Below are 19,369 nucleotides of genomic sequence, written 5' to 3'. Positions count from 1 at the left end.
AAGTGTAAAAGATTAACTTTCCATTTGTAGATTAGTTCATGAGGTGCAGATCAGATTTCATAAAGAACAATCTCAAAAGCATCTTTTATTCAATGGAAATATTTTTCCAGCTTTTTAAATGAACTATGTATTGCCTCCATTTTTTTTTTTTGCTGGTTACCATTGTAGAAATTTTCACAATGAAGTGGTAATGATGTATAAGCAATATCACAATATAATTAAATCTATGAGATTTCTCCATCTCATAGATTCCATATTTAAGATCATATCCAAGAATGTAAAAAAAGGGTTGTGGGCATTATTCCTTTTCCAAATCTCATTATATTTTCACATTATTTGAATAGATCTCGCATAAGAATACCAACATATATTCATTCATTCATTCATTCATTTGTGCAGAATACATACATGCATGCATTTTCTTTGGTCACCCATCTCAGTCAATGACTCTGGACAGTTTACAATTAAGAATTGTCCACATATGTCATTTAAAGATGTTACAAACATGTAGAAATCCTCAGGCACTTTAGCACTAATCACTCACTTTGATACATATTTTATTTAGGGTTACAAATCTGAAAATACTTATTTTATGGACAACTGTGTTTGCACTAATTAAAGTTCTTGTTTGTGTTTAATACAATGTTTGCTTTCCACAAGAATTTTCCATGGTCACTCTAAAAAGAAGTGTAGTTGAATTGTATAAATAGCACCCGACCTCAAGCAGGAAAGAAACACACAATAATTCACTGTGCATGTTATTTTATATGATCTTCTATTTTCCCTCTAATCAGAGCAATCATTTTAATCAAACATTGCTGTCACTTACTTACTTTAATTGTGGTGTATTACCCCTTCAAAGTATGTTGAACCAGAGTATTAATAATATGGAAGATTGTGAAGATTGATGCCTGTTTATAAATCCAACTATTCTCTCTCTCTTTCTCTCTCTCTCTCATCAGTCAAAAACATTGTTTAATTACCTTGGAAATGGCTCCAGTGAAACGTGTCTTTATCTCATCTCTTTCAATCTCAGGGTGAGTTTCGATGAAGGAAGGACCTGGAATAAATATGGCTTCACATCAGCACCACTCTTTGTGGATGGGTCCCTAGTGGAGCCAGGCATAGAAACTCAGATAATGACGTAAGTTGCAGACTTAAACAAGATGCCTTGCGAGACAGTAGAGATGAGCCATTTAGGCCATCCATCAAACAGAATGTCAGGTTTGTTCCAGGGCAACTCTGGGTTGCTCTCTTGAGTCTGAAATTTTATGCTAGTATATCAACTATATCTTATTATTCTTGTAGCTTTGATGGTATGCTTCTGTTGTAAATTTTCACTGCAGCTTTAATTTAAATATGTGTGATACTAAAACAAGCTACTGATATTTACTGAGCTAGAAGCAGTTAGATTCAGAATCCTGTCTTATTTATATCAATTAAACAACCTGATCATACTGGATATTCTCATCTTTGTATACTTATATAAAATGAGAGCAGACCATTTCTCTAGATTACCTTGCACTCTTGTTATCTAGGCACACCTTAAGAAGTTCTAACATTTTTTTCTAAGACTGACCTATGTCAATTGGGATAATTAAGATAAACCTCTGTAAGGAGTTAAGATCTAGATAATGCATAGAACAGGGTTCCAGAACTGGACAAATAGAGATTTTTGCAGCCCAAATCTGGTAATCCCAACATATATCTTCTTTTTGCCAAATTAATCCATGTTATCTTGCCCATGTTTAAGTATGATATTAACTGGAACAAAAACAATTACTAAAATTTAAATTTAAAAATTAAAATATATGTGGGATGAAAAAGTATTTCCAGATCTTTCTTTTTGTCAGAAAAAATACATTATTTTTGTTAAGACTCAGATTATATGAGTATTACTTTTCAATGCCACAATTCATTGGTAAGGGCCCTAACAATTCTGCCTGTCAATGAATATGTCAGTAAAACTCAATCTTCTTTTGCAACTACTCACCTTGAAAATTAAATGGCATATAAATCTAACTATTATGTATCTCGATAGCTGAAGTAAGTGAAGGCCTGAAAACAAAGGTTCAAGGCTCAGGATGAGACTTAAACCTACAGTTGTACTTTTTTCATTTTGTTTCATTGGCCCTTATAGCCTTTAAATAGGAGATCACTTCACACTTTATCTTTAGCCAGAAATAAAACAATCCACGTCAAATGTTCTTTTTAAAGACAAAACAGTCTTGATCATTTGTTTTATCTATCTATCATCTGTCTGTCTGTGTCTGCCTATATCATCTATCTATCTATCTACCGGTAATTGTCAAAGTAATATTTGAAGACACTTTGCTTGGTTTCATCACTACTTCTTCCTTTTCTAAGTATTTGGAAAATAATGGCTGGCTGATGGCTTCTGAGGTTTGAAGTAGGAATCATGATAACTACAAGTGGCTGACAATTTCTTTTTTATATACAACAGTTACTCATATGGGTTGTATTTTTGTTTTGGGAGTAGGGGAACAGAGGTTGCCAGGTACCCACATTGGGATTGTCTTTTTAAAGTGATAGAGTTTACATTTTGAACTTTAAGCCTCTTGGTCTTAGCAAGTATTTTGGTACTACTGGTACAAAGCCTTTCCTGTTACTAATTTCGTTATATTGTATTGGCACTCCCTGGGTTAAGAGTAGTTCCATTCCAATTGTGTCTTTAACTTGAATTTCTACATAAGTTGGAACTGATCCATACAAATATCTGCCTATTACTGAAAATGCCAGACACTGCTGTTCTTCCTAGAGCCCACAAACTGCTGAAGCAATGCAATACTTTCAGGAATCACAGAAAACTACTGAAAGCAGGCTATATATTAAAAAATCAGTGACTTCAGCAGTTCCTGAAAGCATTGTGTGTCTTCAATAGTTCATTGGCTCAAGGAAGGAGAACACTATCCACCATTTTTAACAATAGGCAGTTGATTTGTATCTACGGTTCATCCTTACATCTGACATATAGAAACCAGGGACTGCCTGTATTTCTACTGCAGGTGTTAGTTGTTATCTATAACACAGGCTGGCATTTTGACACCCCTGCTATAGGAACTCTCTTCTAGTACCTGAGGGACAGGATGTGATGCATTTCTAGTCAAATGCAGTTTTGCTTCAATGAGAAAAAATGTTTTATTCTGCAAATATGGTCCAAGCAGCTAATTTTTATAAGACAAGCCATTGAATATTGCTTTGGCTATTTCATATTTCAGAAAGTGTGTTTGCTTACATTTCTTAGTGTAGCTTCAGTTTTGTCCATTGGATAATATCAGGTAGATGAATTTGGCTAGAGTTTCACAAAATACTCAATTATTACTTTTTAAAAAAGAATTCTGGATTTTTCAGTCTCTCTGTCTCTATGTATGTAAATATAAAATGTTCTTTGCAAGCAATAGTTTTTATCTGAAGCATAATGGAATTTAAATAGAGATAATTTTCTATTTGCATTTTTGTACAGTTTATGTATACCTAATTCTGCATTTATGGTATACAAACCAAAATGATTAATCTTTGAGAAAGATAAATCTCTGAATTTTATGATACAGTTGTCCAATTCGCCCCCCCCCCCCAAAAAAAAAGTGTATAGTAAAATGCATCTGTTTGGGAAATGTGTGCCTAAGAATTAAGATTTTCATGAAAGTATAAAAAATACAGGTAGGCCATGTGACACATAGCTGAAAAGAAATTTCTAGTACTGATTTCAGCTGGAGATGGCAAGTTTAGATTGACATGATGGAGAAGCTGGATATTACACTGATTTATTATATGTACCTATAATTTTCCAAAGTCTGTACTTCCTTTATTGTAAAAGGAGTGGATTATTTTTGGTGTAAATATCTGATGAGATAATGATTGCAAAGACATATCAAAGAAACTCAACACGTTTGTCTCCAGAAAACAGAAATAGCTCCATTTCTCCTAATATCTTCCATGTATCCATTTCAAAATACTTATGAAGCATTTCATCAGCATTGTCATTACAAAACAGAAACAACAATTAACAAACTTGATAAATTATTTGTGATTACTTTTAATCAGGTAAAGGAAGCATTATATAAATATTCTTTGTGACCACTGGTTGAGAAAAGCTTTGATGGGAACAGCTGCAAATACACAGGTTCCATAGAATTCGAATATATGATTTCATTGATATCCCAGTTATCTACAAAACCAATCATAAGTGTTTGAGGGAGGGACAAAGAGAGCAAAGGTTTATCTGGGCAAATTGGGACAACCTGGCTATTTCAAAGGTCAAGATATGTATTAAAGAGCAAAACAGATTAAGTAATAATTAGCAATAACCACCCAAATTCCATTTTAAGGCTTTGATTTTTAAGAGTTACTTTATGGGTCAATTATTGCTTGTAATATCTACAATATAACTAGATACTGGTTGCATAGTCCTACATCCAAAATTAATTTGATTTTTTTTAAAAAAATAATAAATGGCATGCACAGACGCATTCAGTAAGGCTGCAATCAAAATATTAAAAACGCATCAAATTTTTACAACCTTTTAGACTCATGCACATTTACATATATAATAAGCTGATCACATATTTAATCGTTCATGAAATTTAATAGTCATCCTTTTCAAACCTAATTATGATCAGTTTCCTAATCCTGAAGTTGGACATGGAAATATCTAGCTCTGTTCCAAAAGCTCAGGTCTCAGATTTTCTAAGAATAATCTTATAAGCAGTTTCTGTTCCCTAAATATTTGCATAATGATATTTTGAATATACTCTGACAGAACTAAATTAGTTCTCTTTTAAGGCAAATAACATTGGACACTTTCCATTAATGCCTGCTAAAAACTTGGTAGAAGCTATCACTACAATCTATGTGTGTCTATTATGTACTAAGTTCCTTTGATTTCACTGATATTATACCCAAATAAAGAAATCATAGGATTTCATACCAACTAAGTATTCTCTATAGAGATGGCCTTGTAGAAGAAATTCAAAAGCTATTAGATAAATATCAGGAGTGGTATTTAAATAGAATAGAGCTGGAAGGGACCTTGGACATCTTCTACTCCAGCCCCCTGCTCAAGCAAGTGACTGTCTAGCCTCTTCTTAAAAATCTCCAGTGATGGAGCACCCACGGTTTCTGGAGGCAAGCTGTTCCACTGGTTAATTGTCCTCACTGTCAGGAAGTTTCTCCTTAATTCCAGGTTGCTTCTATCTTTCATCAGTTTCCAACCATTGTTTCTTGTCTTGCCCTCTGGAGTTTTGGTGAATAACGTGACCCATTCTTCTTGGTGGCAGCCCCTCAAATACTGGGATATTGCTATCATGTCTCCCCTAGTTCTTCTTTTCTTTAGACTAGCCAAACCCAAGTCCTACAGCCGTTCTTCATATGTTTTAGTCTCCAGTCCTTTGATCAACTTAGTTGCTCTTTTCTGATTTTTTTCCAAACTCTCAACATCTTTTTGTGATATGGTGACCAACATTGGCTGCAGTATTCCAGGTGTGGTCTTACTAGGGTTTTATAAAGCAATACTACTACTACTACTACTACTACTACTACTACTACTACTACTACTACTACTACTACTACTACTACTACTACTAATAATAATAATAATAATAATAATAATAATAATAATAATAATAATAATAATAATAATAATAAAGTTGGAAGGGATCTTGGCGGTCATCACGTCCAACCCACTGCTCAGGCAGGAAGCCCTATACCATTTCAGACAAATGGCTGTCCAGTCTCTTCTTAAAACTTCCAGTGTTGGAGCATTCACAGCTTCTGGAGGCAGGTTGTTCCACTGGTTAATTGTTCTAACTGTCAGGAAGTTTCTCCTTAATTCTAGATTGCTTCTCTTCTTGATTAATTTCCATCCGTTGCTTCTTGTCCTGCCTTCAGGCACTTTGGAGATTAGCTTGACTCCCTCTTCTTTGTGGCAGCCCCTGAGATATTGGAACACTGCTATCATGTCCCCCGTTGTCCTTCTTTTCATTAAACTAGACATACCAGATTCCAGCAACCGTTCCTTATATGTTTTAGCCTCCAGTCCCCTAATCATCTTTGTTGCTCTGTTGCTTTGTTGCTAATACTTCACGTGATCTTGATTTTATTCTTCTGTTTATACAACCTAGGATTGTATTAGCTTTTTTAGCTGCTGCTGCACACTGCTGGCTCATAGTCAAGTGATCATCCACTAGGACTCCAAGGTCTCTCTCACAGTTACTGTTTTTGAGCCAGGTCTCATCCAGTCTGTACTTGTACCTTTGATTTTTCCTACCTAAATGTAAAATTTTGCTTTTCTCCACATTAAAACTCATTTTGTTGGATAGGGCCCATTGTTCAAGCTTGTCAAGATCTTTTTGAATCCTGAGTTTGTCTTCTGGGGTGTTGGCTACTCCTACCAGTTTGGCGTCATTTGCAAATTTGATGAGTTCCCCTTCAATTCCCTCATCTAAGTCGTTGATGAAGATGTTGAAGAGTACTGGGCCTAAGACGGAAACTTGTGGTGCCTCACTGCTTACTTCTCTCTATGTGGATGTAGTGCCATTGAGGACTACTCGTTGAGTATGATTTGCCAGCCAGCTACAAATCCATCTGGTGGTGATGTTGTCTATTCCACCTTTTTCTAGCTTACCAAGAAGTAGGTTGTGGTCTACTTTATCAAATGCCTTACTGAAATCTAAGTATACTACGTCCACAGCATTTCTCTGGTCTACTAGTTTAGTCACTTTATCAAAGAATGAAATAAGATTGGTTTGGCATGATCTATTTTTAACAAACCTGTGCTGGCTGCTAGTTATAACTTTGTTTGCTTCTAGTTGTTTGCAGATCTGTTTTTTGGTTATCTTTTCTAAGATCTTCCCAGAACTGATTGGTCTGTAGTTTCCTGGGTCCATTTTCCCCCCTTTCTTGAAGATGGGAACCACATCAGCCCTTTTCCAATCCTCAGGTACTTCCCCGGTGCTCCAGGATTTATGAACGTTGTGGTGCAATGTTTGTGAGATAACATCTGCCAGCTCCTTCAGAACTCTGGGATGTAATCTGTCGGGTCCCGGTGATTTATATTCATAAAGGTTGGATAGGTGTTCTCTTACCATTTTCTTGCTTATTTTAATTTTTGTTTCTAGTTTGTCTTTTGTAGTGGGTTTTTTGATATGTTAGGCTGTAGTTTCTTTTTGTGTGAAGAATGATACAAAGTATGTGTTAAGCAGCTCTGCTTTCTCCCTGTTGCCTCTTTAGTGGACCTACAGTTTCCTTGACTTTTTTTCGTGTTGTTAATATGTTGGAAGAAACTTTTTTTTATTATTCTTGATTTCTGTTGCAAGTCAGAGTTGACAAACTGTTTTTTTTTAGATATCAGTGTTGTAGTTAATTTTGTTCAAAATAATGATAAAAACCAATATGTGCTCAAGGCGGACCATCTGTTGCTGTTTAACAAACAATAATAAGTTAAGAAAAGAAATTCCTGTTTGGGTAAAACAAAGACAAAACAACAAATACCTATGATTAAATATTAAATGACCAACTTTTCCCTCCTTCTACTTCTTCAAAGCTATTTTTTTTTTACATAACTGGGAATTCTTTAGAAGCAAATATCACATGAAGCTATCTGGAATCAATGGGAAAATATTAACAGAAGATTTTTTTTAAAAAAAGCTTCGATTTGTAATTTTGCAAATGCATATGCTGATATCCCATTCATGTTTTTTTCCACATTCTCCTCATAAGTGTAACCATCTGACTAATTTGTAAATCCATCCTGAACAGAAATCCCCCTCCCCTAGTAATTATATGTTCAGCAGCTTACTTCACTAATTGCATTTGGCATCATACAGTAGCTCAGAGATTGCTCCTTGGCATACCATTTGCTGTGTTTTCACACTTGTGCCAACCTTTTAAGAAAAGTGCCTGTTACATTGTTAAGCAGCTGAATAACTACTTTCTAAAAAATCTAAGATTCTCATTTTAACCACTAAAATAAATTAGCATTCAGTGGTTTATGGTTATTGTCCATTTTTTTTGCTTCTTTTTGAGAGGTCACCAATAGATGCCAATTCTTTCCTCATGCATTTGTAAATTTTTCACTGAGACAGCTGGAAAAAATAACTTAATTGGAAATAAAGCTATTCTGGGCATTTGGAGGAGGGATCCTGAACTGAAGATATATTCACAAAAGCACAGTTGATGACTACAGCAAAGACCAAGGAACTGGTGAGTGACTGACTTCTTGGAACCTCTCCAAATAAGGAGAGGATGGAGATTGGATGACTGATCTTTGCAAAAAGACTACAGAATAGTGGTTATCCATAGGGTTGAGTTCTGGGGGATCTTGCTTACAACCATGGTAGAGTTTTTTTAAAGGACACTAAATTTGCAAGCCTCATTTTCATAAATTTTCAAATCACATTCATAAATTGCCTATTAACCACCTTAAAGCTATTTGAGACCTTTGGAACAGCAAATCTGAAAAGTGATTGGGTAAGTTTACCTTCCAGTCTGAACAACAACAAAAATAATTTTAATGTTAAGAATTATTGTTTTAAAATAATGTTATTAAAGATTACTATTTACAATAGTAAAAATTAATATAAACTAAACAAATAAAAGAAAAAAAGAAAAAAAAGATGCCAGCAAAAAAAAAGTAGAACGATAAATAAAAATGAAAGGAAAAAATAAGGATACTGTATAGTAGGAAAAAGGAAATAAATATAAGAAAAACATTTTCTTCCCATAATATAAACAATTTTAGTAAGTTATCACCTTCTCTTAAAATACAAAATGATCTTTTCTTCCCATATTCCACGTCTTATCTATAAATCATGATAATTTCAATCTTGATATCAGCAAAATAGTTTGAAACACATTCTATCTATAGAGGCATACATACTAAAAATTAACTTCTATGGCAATTGTTCAAAAATATTCTTCAAAATATCCAACATTAAAATATTTTTCTTCATTCTGTATGTGTAAGTTGAGTTTGAGTATTTTTCTAGTTTAACTCTAATTATTAGTTTTTCTGGTTCTGTCTAGGTCCAATTCTTAAATTCTTATTTTAAAAAAAACATTCAAAACAAAAAAAAAATTCTCATGAAAAGGATTTTTTTATAATTAATTCCAAAAACATATTTCAAATTCATGAGGACCCCTGGTCCATTTGTAACTTTCTAAAATGAAACTTTTTAATTATTGTTTGCCATTTATTCCAGAAAAAAAAGGTCTTAAACTTGTATTTAAAATTTCTTTCACTAAGGATTGAAGGAAACTTACCTGGTGCTGTAATTGATATGAATGTTCATAATAACTGAAAGGCAGTTAACAAGCAATATCCAAAAGTAATTAAAACAATAAGTATGCAAACCTATGGTGCTGACCATAGTGTGAGCAAGACAGTCATTCCCTCATTTTCCAGAGGCCAAAACCTATTGGAAATAGTTGAATTGCAATCTCCTCATGAGGAGCAGCTGTGTGGAACTCTTCTGTGTGATCTCAAATCCTCTCCTTTTCTGGAGAGAAATTACAAAAAGCCAGTCGACTCAACAGCTCTTCATTCCACAGCTTTTTGTGGAGCTGTCTTCAATTAGTAAAATTTAATTACTTTTGCCATCCTCTAAGGGGAGAGCGGAATTTTTTTTAAAATGTACCAGAATTTTTAATATCTTCATACTTTCAGAACAAAACTGAAGGACTCTTTTTTGATACTTCTTTGCAGAACTTCTTGGAATGATTAAGTGACTACATAACTTCATATGGTATTTAGTAATTAAATGGGAAATCTTTCCTGAGATTTTAGATAATGTATAACCTTCCCTCTTCAGTGCAGAATTCCAGTTTTAAAACCTGAATTTGGTTTTGAAACAAACCTAGATCTAAAGTCAAACAAAACACAGTGAAATAATCCAGAATTTGCCTTGCCAATTTTTTTTTAAATCAGGATATACACAAAATTTCTATATGTCCTGCACTGGATTGAGCAGCATCAATCACAAGATTATTAGTATAAATGCAATAGCTTTATTAGCTTGATCATAAATCAGTTAGTAGACAACACAGAATTGCAAGATATAAATTAGGAAGAAGTATGGTACTGTACATATACCATTAAAATCAATGTTCCTTATTAAAGTCTGTAGCAAAGTGTCTTAGTATGTCTTTGGCTATTCTTATTCTTAGGATGAGAATGCCCAAAGAAACAATACTTGTTTATATGCCAGGTCCAGAAGATCCAATCCCAAGATTGACACCTAAGACCTGTCATAAAGCTGCCATGAGGAATCAGTCATGTGAAGTCAAAGACACACAGGTCCACTAGTGGAGAACTATTTTCAGCAAGAAAGCACCTGAAGAACTAAGGAATTTTTAACCAAAATACCATGAAAAATGTACCATCCATGGATAAGCTGACCCCTCAACATTTTTACAGCTTTAAATTTTCACAATTGCCTTATATCTGGATAATCCATTTGATTAAAAATTCAAGGATTAGTTTATCCATGGATAGACTTATCCATGACTTTATTTATTTTTAAAATCTATATGCTGCCTATCTCATCAATAAAGCAACCCTGAGCAGTTTTAAAGGTGCTTTTAACAAGTACTACTGTATATACTCATGGATAAACCCATCTGCTGATAAGTTAAACCCAACTTTTAGGTTCTTGGCTTATTTGCAAGTATATACAGTAGTCTTCCTGTTCTTTCTTATTTTATTCCTTCTTTTGTAGCTAGGATCAGTGAATGGATTGAAGTAGTATTCCGTTCCAGTTCTTTTCAGTATCACCCATAAATACAAATCTGATTTAGCTATCTGCCTTTCATTTTTCTTCTGCTCTGAAATTTTTCCACTTCCTATTTTTTTCATAGTCTAGCCTCAATTAATTGAAATTATTAATTTATATTGCATCTAGATTTACTTCCAAGTTGGCATGAAAACTTCATTTTAGCATACCATGTGGAATGAATTCAGCTTATTTGATTAGTTTATGTTCAGTATGTTATGACAATAAGCTGAACCTGTAAAATTGGGTTAATTGAATTAACTATACTTACTATGAATATGCATGTGGTATAAGTTCAGCCTTAGACAAAATAGATTTCATATGCTTGAATATTTCATAATTTGTTAAATAATACATTCATTTTTTTAACAAACAGATTGTCTAAAAATGCTGGAGGTATAGAGAAAAAAATAGACAGTTTTTACATTGTCCAGATGTGTTAGATTTCAGCTCCTAATAACAAAGAATTGTGAAGTTTTATTCTAGACCAGAGGTCACCAACCTTTTCATGTTGGTGGCCTGGAGGGAAAGGGAACAGGTAGGAAATTTATGCACGCGTGCACACATACTCATGTGTGAACAGGGCCATGTACAAATGGGGCCGTGCGTACCCGTGCTAGCAGCCCCATTTGTGCATGCACGCAGGTGCTAGCTGCTGCTGCTGCTAGCCCCACTTGCAAACAGGCCATGCAACCCACACAATGCTAATAGCTCAGTTTGTGCATGCAAGCACTAGCTGCCACCTCTGCTAGCACTGCATGCATGCACAAACGGGCTGTTCAGCGCACAGGGCACTAGTGGCCTGTTTGACATGCGTGCATGTGCTAGTTGCTGCCTCTGCTAATGCTGTGCACATGCACAAATAGGCTGTACAACCCACGTGCGCTAACGGCCCAGTTTGTGCCTGCATATCGGCTCTATCCATCACCATTGCTAGCCCCGTGCACATGTGCAAACAAGTCTGCGGGCTCTAGCGCAAATGGAAGAGTTGAAAACCACACATTTTAATTTTGCCAAAATTGAGAAACCTGTACTATGCTATCTGGACTAATCTAGGGTATTTTTATTTAGGCAATTAAATATTCTAATGTATTCTGTACCATAATTCCTAAATCCCAATGTTAAAATATAATAAAGCAGCAGATTTATTTTTAGAGATGTTGAATATTATACTGAAGGAAGTGTTTGTTTTACAAAATCTCTGTATGTTGCCATGGTTTTTGTATAATTGAACATTTCCTCTTGGGTTTATTTAGTAATGTCCTTTTAGGAGTTCTTTCTGCTACCTTTGAAGCTGAGATGGTCCAAGAGGATTTCAGCTGGAGATGTTTAATGATACAAGGCTTAACAAGCCTTTTGGGGAAACTGTTATAATGATGTAACTCATATATGTAACCTCTAATTGCTATTTGATGTGCTGAGTTAACCAGAAGTTGTATGTTTTGGCCTTCTGTGGTATGTGGGAAAGTGAAATGGGAATTTTTAAGGATAAGAAGTAGAATGGATAGTGTGGGGGAAAAAAAGCACTAGCATTCCCTTTCTTAAAAATAAACCTCCAAATTCTTTCACAGAAGCTTGATTTTGGCCAATTTTAGTCTAGCAGTTTTTATATTTTGTTCTAGATTAAATGTATTACTGTTGTATGTATGCTTAACTTTGAGATTTATATATCAATTTATAAATCTTGTATGTCTTCCACAATAGCTTACCTTATTTATATTGTTGGTCTATACAGGCACCCACTAAGCACTATACCTCTAAATGAATGAACCGATTGATAGGTTTATAAATAATCCTTCCAAGTTTTCAATTGTTTAATGAAATAATTATGAAGGGTTGAGGTAGCAGATCTTCCTTTAATCTGTCATTTTTCATCTTTTATGCCTCTTTTATTTTTATCCTTTCTTCCATGTGCATTATCTTGCCATTGATTAATTAATTTAATTCTGCCTTCTCTTCCAATTCTTGATCTATGTCTGCATCAATTATATCCTGGTTCTTGAACTCACTTTCTTGCATTCAATTTCTATGCAACTGATGACTTCCTTGAACACTAATTTTATTTATACCTTAATAGAAAAAAATCAGGAGGTTGTACAGTCCATTAAGTTGGCTTCAATTTTGCAGTTACAATCCATATTACATGTTCTATTTTTCTTTCCATTCATAAAGGCAAACTTGTTGGCCCAAACTGTGTGTGTTTGTGTGTTTGCTCATTATGTGTATCACAGTAGTTATGCTAATCTGTAACATGCAGTTCTTTCATATTGAGCTTAACTTGCAAATGCAGCTAGAAAAAAAATCATGTGTAGGAAGCTGATCATGGCTATTTCAAGTACATTTTTTTTCCAAAATGATATGAATCTGTCCCATTACCTGTACATCAGTTACCAGGCTAGTTACTGTGTTTTATACCAATTGAGGTTTTTTTTATAGTAACCTTCTTTCATAAGCTTTTAACAAAAGTTAATTATCAGATATGTCTGATCAGTGCAGAAATTCTCATCCCACTCATTGTCAAACATAGAAAGTGTTCAAGGACACCAACTGCTTTCCTGGAAGGAAATGAGAAAGAAAAGTAGAATTCAATATCATAATTTAAATATTACAATAGATTTAGAAGGTGACATTGAGAGAACCATTGTTTGCATAAGGACCAATCAGTAGTTACCTCTTTCTCACTTTCTGGAAATAACATAACAAGAAGGATTTAAATCAGTGCAAAACAATATCCATAGGAACAAGCCCCCATGAAATGATCCATCCAGCAAACACTGTGAGTAATTTTATTTTTTATTTTATTTAATAAGCTTATGTAGTGCTCTCTCTCTCTCTCTCTCTCTCTCTCTCTCTCTCTCTCTCTCTCTCTCTCTCACACACACACACACACACACACACACACACACACACACCAAAGGGGAACTCTGGTGGCAAATAGAATAAACATTACTACAAAATATTACTGATAATAGTAAAAGCTTCTGAAAAGTCCTAACTCTGACAGTTATTGCTAAATAGGTTGTCTAAAGAAGTGGCTTAGTTAAGAATGTTGATATGTTTGCTTCTTGAGGAGTCAGTAAGGTCAACTTTATTTTGCTCTCAAAAATGTTAACAAGTTCAGGGCTGGACATCCTGCCAAGTTCTGATCCCTCATCCTTTGACTCAGTTATTCTTGCTGATTTGTTCCTATGTCAGCCTCAAGTAGATGGCTGTCTGTTATCTTTTAAGTCTGGCAATTTGATGGAGGTAGAGAAGATCAATAAAGGATTATAACTTTCTTATTCTATTTGTGAAATATTGTAGGCCAGTGGTGGTGAACCTATGGCATGCGTGCCAGAGGCGGCACTTGGAGCCCTCTCTGTGGGCACACACACCATCGCCCCAGCCCCACCTTCTCCCATGGCCCCCCGGGGGAGAGTCGCCCCCCGGCACGGCCCATGTGAAGCACCGTAGCCAAGGACATGGTACCTGGGCAGCAGGGATAAGACTCTGCCCTTGCACCCCATTGCACGCAGATGATGCTGTGGGGCATGGGCAGAGGGCGTGGCTGCCATGGCGCTGTTGGGCTGCTTTGGTGATCTGTGGTGGGCTGTGGAGGTGGTGGGTGGCCCAGCGGGCAGGGCGGAGCAGGGACAGGAGTGGGAGGTGGTTTTGGGGCACTCGGTCTCTAAAAGGTATGCCATCACTGTTGTAGGCCATCCATGAATGCAAACAATAATATCTCGATCCTGTATTTAGAAGAGTAGTATTTATGGAATCTTCAGTGAAATTTGTAATTAAATTATAGTCAAATATAAACTGCAACTTCAGAGAACCCTGGAAGAGGCATGTTATCTAAACCTCTTTCAGTCAGGGTTCAGACTAGGGTTTGGGTCTGCGACAGCATTGATCATACTCATGGATGACCTCTGTCAGAAGCTGGATGGCGGCAATGCATTCATATATATATATATATATATATATATATATATATATATATATATATATATATATGTTTTCTGAGGTTTTCGCGGGTGTTTGTATGTAGGTCTTTAGTTATTCGGGTTTTCTCCCGCGTAGAATTAAAAGTACCTTGGCGACGTTTCGACGAAGTCACATTCGTCATCTTCAGGCTGGTGTCTTCAGCTTCGTGCTTCTNAAGTCCTCAGTCTTGTCTGGTTGGTCTGCATTTCAATCGTTTTTATGGTGTTTGCATCCTGTTTGACTCTATCATTTATTTTGACTCTTTTGCTAACTGTCTCAGTGCCTTTCTCTCTGTTATCTGTCTTGGTGTTTCTAGCGCTGACCAAACTCTGTTGCTCTGTCTGTTGGTGGCAGTTATAGTCCTCACTTGAGGCGGATTCTCTGCATTCCATTCCTCCAAAGTCCTGTCTAGGCTGCTCTTCCTCAATGGTGCAAGCAGCATTGGATTTGAGAATGTTATAGACAGTCACCCTCAACCTCTTTCTGGCACAGTCGTCTTCGTTCTTCCATCCAGGGGGTTTATTGAGGAGGTGTCGGAAGACATGCAAGTCTCCTGTTTGGTGGTCTTTTAACCCGTTATCATCTTCTCGAGTTCGTCTGTGTCGGTTAAGTTGTTTATGGTGAGTGGAGTGATGATTCTTGTTCCATTTTCTCAGTGCCTGCTGTGTGGGGCAAAGATCCACATGGCGATTAATGGAGTTGTTATCTGAAAACCAGGCTTCTTTTAATAGTCTGCCCCCTTTTTTGGTATCACTAGATATGATTCGTGTGTTATTAAAGTCGAATTGGTGCCCATATTCTGCCATGTGTGTCCATATTTGGGAGTGTTGTTCACCCCTTTTTATGGCCAATTTATGTTCGTGGATACGGGTTTTCAATTGTTTAGATGTCTCACCCACATAGTTGCTTTGACAGTTCTTGCAGTCAATTTTGTAAATCACCTCAGATCTTTCCATCGTGGGAAGTGGGTCCTTGGGGTGCATAACTTTGGAACGTAGAGTTTGGTTGGGTTTATGGGCCACTTTTATGTTGTAGGGGGCTAGAAGCCTGGCAGTTGCCTCGGAGACATTATTTATATATGGTAAGGAGATGCGTGTCTTACGTGTTGGTGGTTCTTCTCTCTGTGGATTGTTATGGGGTCTGAGTGTCGTAATATGTCGTTTTATAAACTTTATGGGATATCCATTTTGTAAGCAGATCTGGAATAAATGTTTCTTCTCCTCGGTTTGGGACTTGACAGTGTTGCAGTGGGAGTCTATGCATTTGAATAATGTTTTAATGCAGCTAATCTTGTGGGCCACTGGATGGTTGCTCCTATAGTGGAGGATCCTGTCCGTATGGGTGGGCTTATGGTAAACTTTGGTGTGTAATGATCCATCTGGTTGGCGGTGGATTAGTACATCTAAAAAGGCTAAAAAGCCTTGTTTTTCCTCCTCCACTGTGAATTTTATATCAGGGTAAATTGAGTTCAGTATTTCCACAAAATCAGGTACATGTTGTCTTTTGATAACCGCAAACATGTCATCTACATATCGAACCCAAAACTTGGGTTGGTATAGGGTCATAGCTTTATGTTCTAGCTGTTGGAGTACTGCTTCAGCTATAATGCTGGAAATGGGGGAACCCATGGGTGTGCCTTTAATCTGTTCGTAAATGATACCCTGAAACGTAAAGTAAGTTGTAAGGCATATCTTTATCAGTTTCATAAGATCTTCTGTTTGTAGGGAGTCTTGGAAATGATCTCCCTTTTTATTTGTCAATTGATCCCTTAGGATAGAGATGACTAAGTCCTGAGGGATGGAGGTGAAGAGTGAGGTGACATCAAATGATACCATCACTTCATCAGCCTCCACCCTGAGTGTCTTGATTTTACTCAGGAAATCTTCTGCTGATTTGACTGTAGTGGGGCTGTCATTCGTCAGGTGGCAAATGCGTTCACTAAGCCATTTCGCCAGTCCTGCGATGGGGGTGCCTATAAAGGAGACAATGGGGCAGAGGGGAATGTCTTTCTTATGAATTTTTGGTAGCCCGTAAAACCTAGCTAGTGCCGTGTCCCCTGGGCGCACTTTCCTGAGGATATCCTCATTCATTTTTATACTGCGTTTGAAAGTATCTAGTAATTTGTTAACTTTGTTTCTGAGTGTTACTGAGGGATCTTTTTCAATGATTCTATATGCTGTTGTATTGCCAAGAAGCTCTAATGCTTTGGTTATATAAAGTGTTTTATCCATGACTACGGTCACTCTCCCTTTATCTGCAGGGAGTATAGTGATTGTGTTATCCCTCTTGAGCTGTTCTAGGGCTTCCTTTTCTTCTATGGATAAATTGTGATGATATCTATGGTTCATGAGAAGTGCAGTGACTTGTTGTCTTACTTATATCCAAGTAGCTAAAACATATATATATATATATATATATATATATATATATATATATATATATATATATATATATATATATGTGTGTGTGTGTGTGTGTGTGTGTGTGTGTGTGTGTGTGTGTGTGTGTGTGTGTGTGTGTGTGTGTTTTCGTAGATTTTCATGGGTACAGGTATGCAGGTCTTGGCGTATTCAGGTCTTTTCCCATGTAAGATTGAGAGTATCTTGGCAATGTTTTCACGAGGTCCCACTCGTCATCTTCAGGCTGGGGTCTTCGGCTTCATGCTTGTGCGAACAAAGTGTGATTGGAGCTGCCATCTCTCTATAAATATTGGTGGGGGTGTGTGGAGTGCTGGCTTAATTGCTGTAGTTGGGTTGGTTGGCTGTGTGAGAGTTATTGTTTGCGGATTGTTTGGCTGTTTCATAACATCCTGAGTAGTTGAAAAAACTTCCTCCCTCTTCCAGCACCGTAAAGCTACAGGACATGAAATTGATTTTGAAGGAACCAAACTAATCTCCAAAACTGAACACCACAACAAGAGAATAATTATGGAAGCCATCAAAATAGAAAAACACTCCCACAACATGAATAAACATGACGACACCTCCAGCCTACCAGACATCTGGAAACTAGCCCTAATCAACAAATGGGTCCTAGCCACGAAAACTGATACCGGACCCAGAAGAACACAGTACGCCACCACCATTCACCCTCACCAAACCCAAACCCAAGCCCAAACACATCCCTCAGACGAAATGCAACCACCATCCAGAAGCCAAACCACAATGACATCACCAGCTGCTGCACCTCCCTCCGACCCCCACACAAAGCAAATGGACACACGCCATGAACACAGAGCTAGACCGCAAACTCGGAGCCAAACCAAAGCCCGGTATGCTACATCACAGCCTTCTGCTCTGGACATCACATCACAGAACTCAGGAGGTTGCAACACTAAAGCTCAGGATGTTGCAACACAGCCAACTACCCAGGATGTTGCAACACAAAACTCAGGATATCACTACACTAGATCTCAGGATGTAATCACAAAACCCATTACTCAGGTCGTTATAACACAAAAGACTAATGGGCATACAGCCAGCACCTCAACTACTCAGGATGTTATGAAACAGCCAAACAATCCGCAAACAATAACTCTTACACAGCCAACCAACCCACCTACAGCAACTAAGCCAGCAATCCACACACACACACCAATATTTATAGAGAGATGGCAGCTCCGATCACACTTTAATCGCACAAGCATGAAGCCGAAGACCCCAGCCTGAAGATGACGAGTGGGACCTCGTCGAAACATCTTGCTGCCTCACCTGCAGCCCTATCACTCCATGGCTCTACAAATGGGGAAGCTGTGATCCCTAGGGAGGACAGCGAACTGGCAAAAGAGGAGGGGGGGTGGTTGACACACAACGAGATAGCAACTGGCAGGACTGGAGTGATAGGGCTGCAGGTGAGGTGGCAAGATCTGCTATGGGAGGAGACGACGAACGGCTTGGAAGGAGAGACAAAAAAGGAGGGGAGAGTATGAAGCAGGAACATCTGTCAGTTTTCGTGGCTAGGAATCAACAAATGAGTCTAAAGCAAACGGACACACGCCATGAACACAGAGCTAAACCGCAAACTCAGAGCCAAACCAAAGCCCGGTATGCTACATCACAGCCTTCTGCTCTGGACACCACATCACAGAACTCAGGAGGTTACAACACTAAAGCTCAGGATGTTACAACACAGCCAACCACCCAGGATGTTGCAACACAAAACTCAGGATATCACTACACTAGATCTCAGGGGTCGGTCCTCTCTCCACTTCTGTTCAATATTTATGTGAAGCCACTGGGGGAGATCATTCGTGGCTTCGGGGTGGATTTCCATCAGTACGCTGATGATACTCAGCTGTACATATCCACCCCGGGCCACCCCAATGATGCCCTTGACGTGATGGCCCAGTGTCTGGAGGTCGTGAGGGTCTGGATGGGGAGGAACAGACTCAGGCTCAACCCGTCCAAGACCGAGTGGCTGGGGCTACCAGCGCCTCGGCATAGTCAGCTGATTCCATCGCTGACTATAGGGGGCGAAACTTTGGCCCCCTCGGATCGGGTCCGCAACTTGGGTGTTCTCCTGGATTCGCGGCTGACACTGGATGACCAGCTGGCGGCCGTGACCAGGGGAGCGTTCTATCAGGTGCGCCTGATTCACCAGTTGCGACCTTTTCTGGACCG

The 19,369-nt window shown here is 37.6% G+C and overlaps 1 protein-coding gene across 1 annotated transcript in view; it reads left to right on the top strand.

Moving 5' to 3' along the window:
• The window catches only part of SORCS3 (sortilin related VPS10 domain containing receptor 3), a 476,983-nt gene that overhangs the window by 382,606 nt on the left and 75,008 nt on the right, over positions 1-19,369 (top strand). Inside the window, exon 14 of the mRNA XM_015812775.1 lies at positions 1,037-1,144. Coding sequence (XP_015668261.1) covers positions 1,037-1,144 — 108 coding nt within the window. The remainder of the gene's footprint in view (positions 1-1,036; positions 1,145-19,369) is intronic.

The sequence above is a fragment of the Protobothrops mucrosquamatus genome, unplaced genomic scaffold (assembly GCF_001527695.2).
Source record: "Protobothrops mucrosquamatus isolate PMUCROS unplaced genomic scaffold, P.Mucros_1.0 scaffold110, whole genome shotgun sequence".
In the NCBI taxonomy this organism is placed as follows: Eukaryota; Metazoa; Chordata; class Lepidosauria; order Squamata; family Viperidae; genus Protobothrops; species Protobothrops mucrosquamatus.
This window is presented reverse-complemented; position numbering and strand designations above follow the sequence as displayed.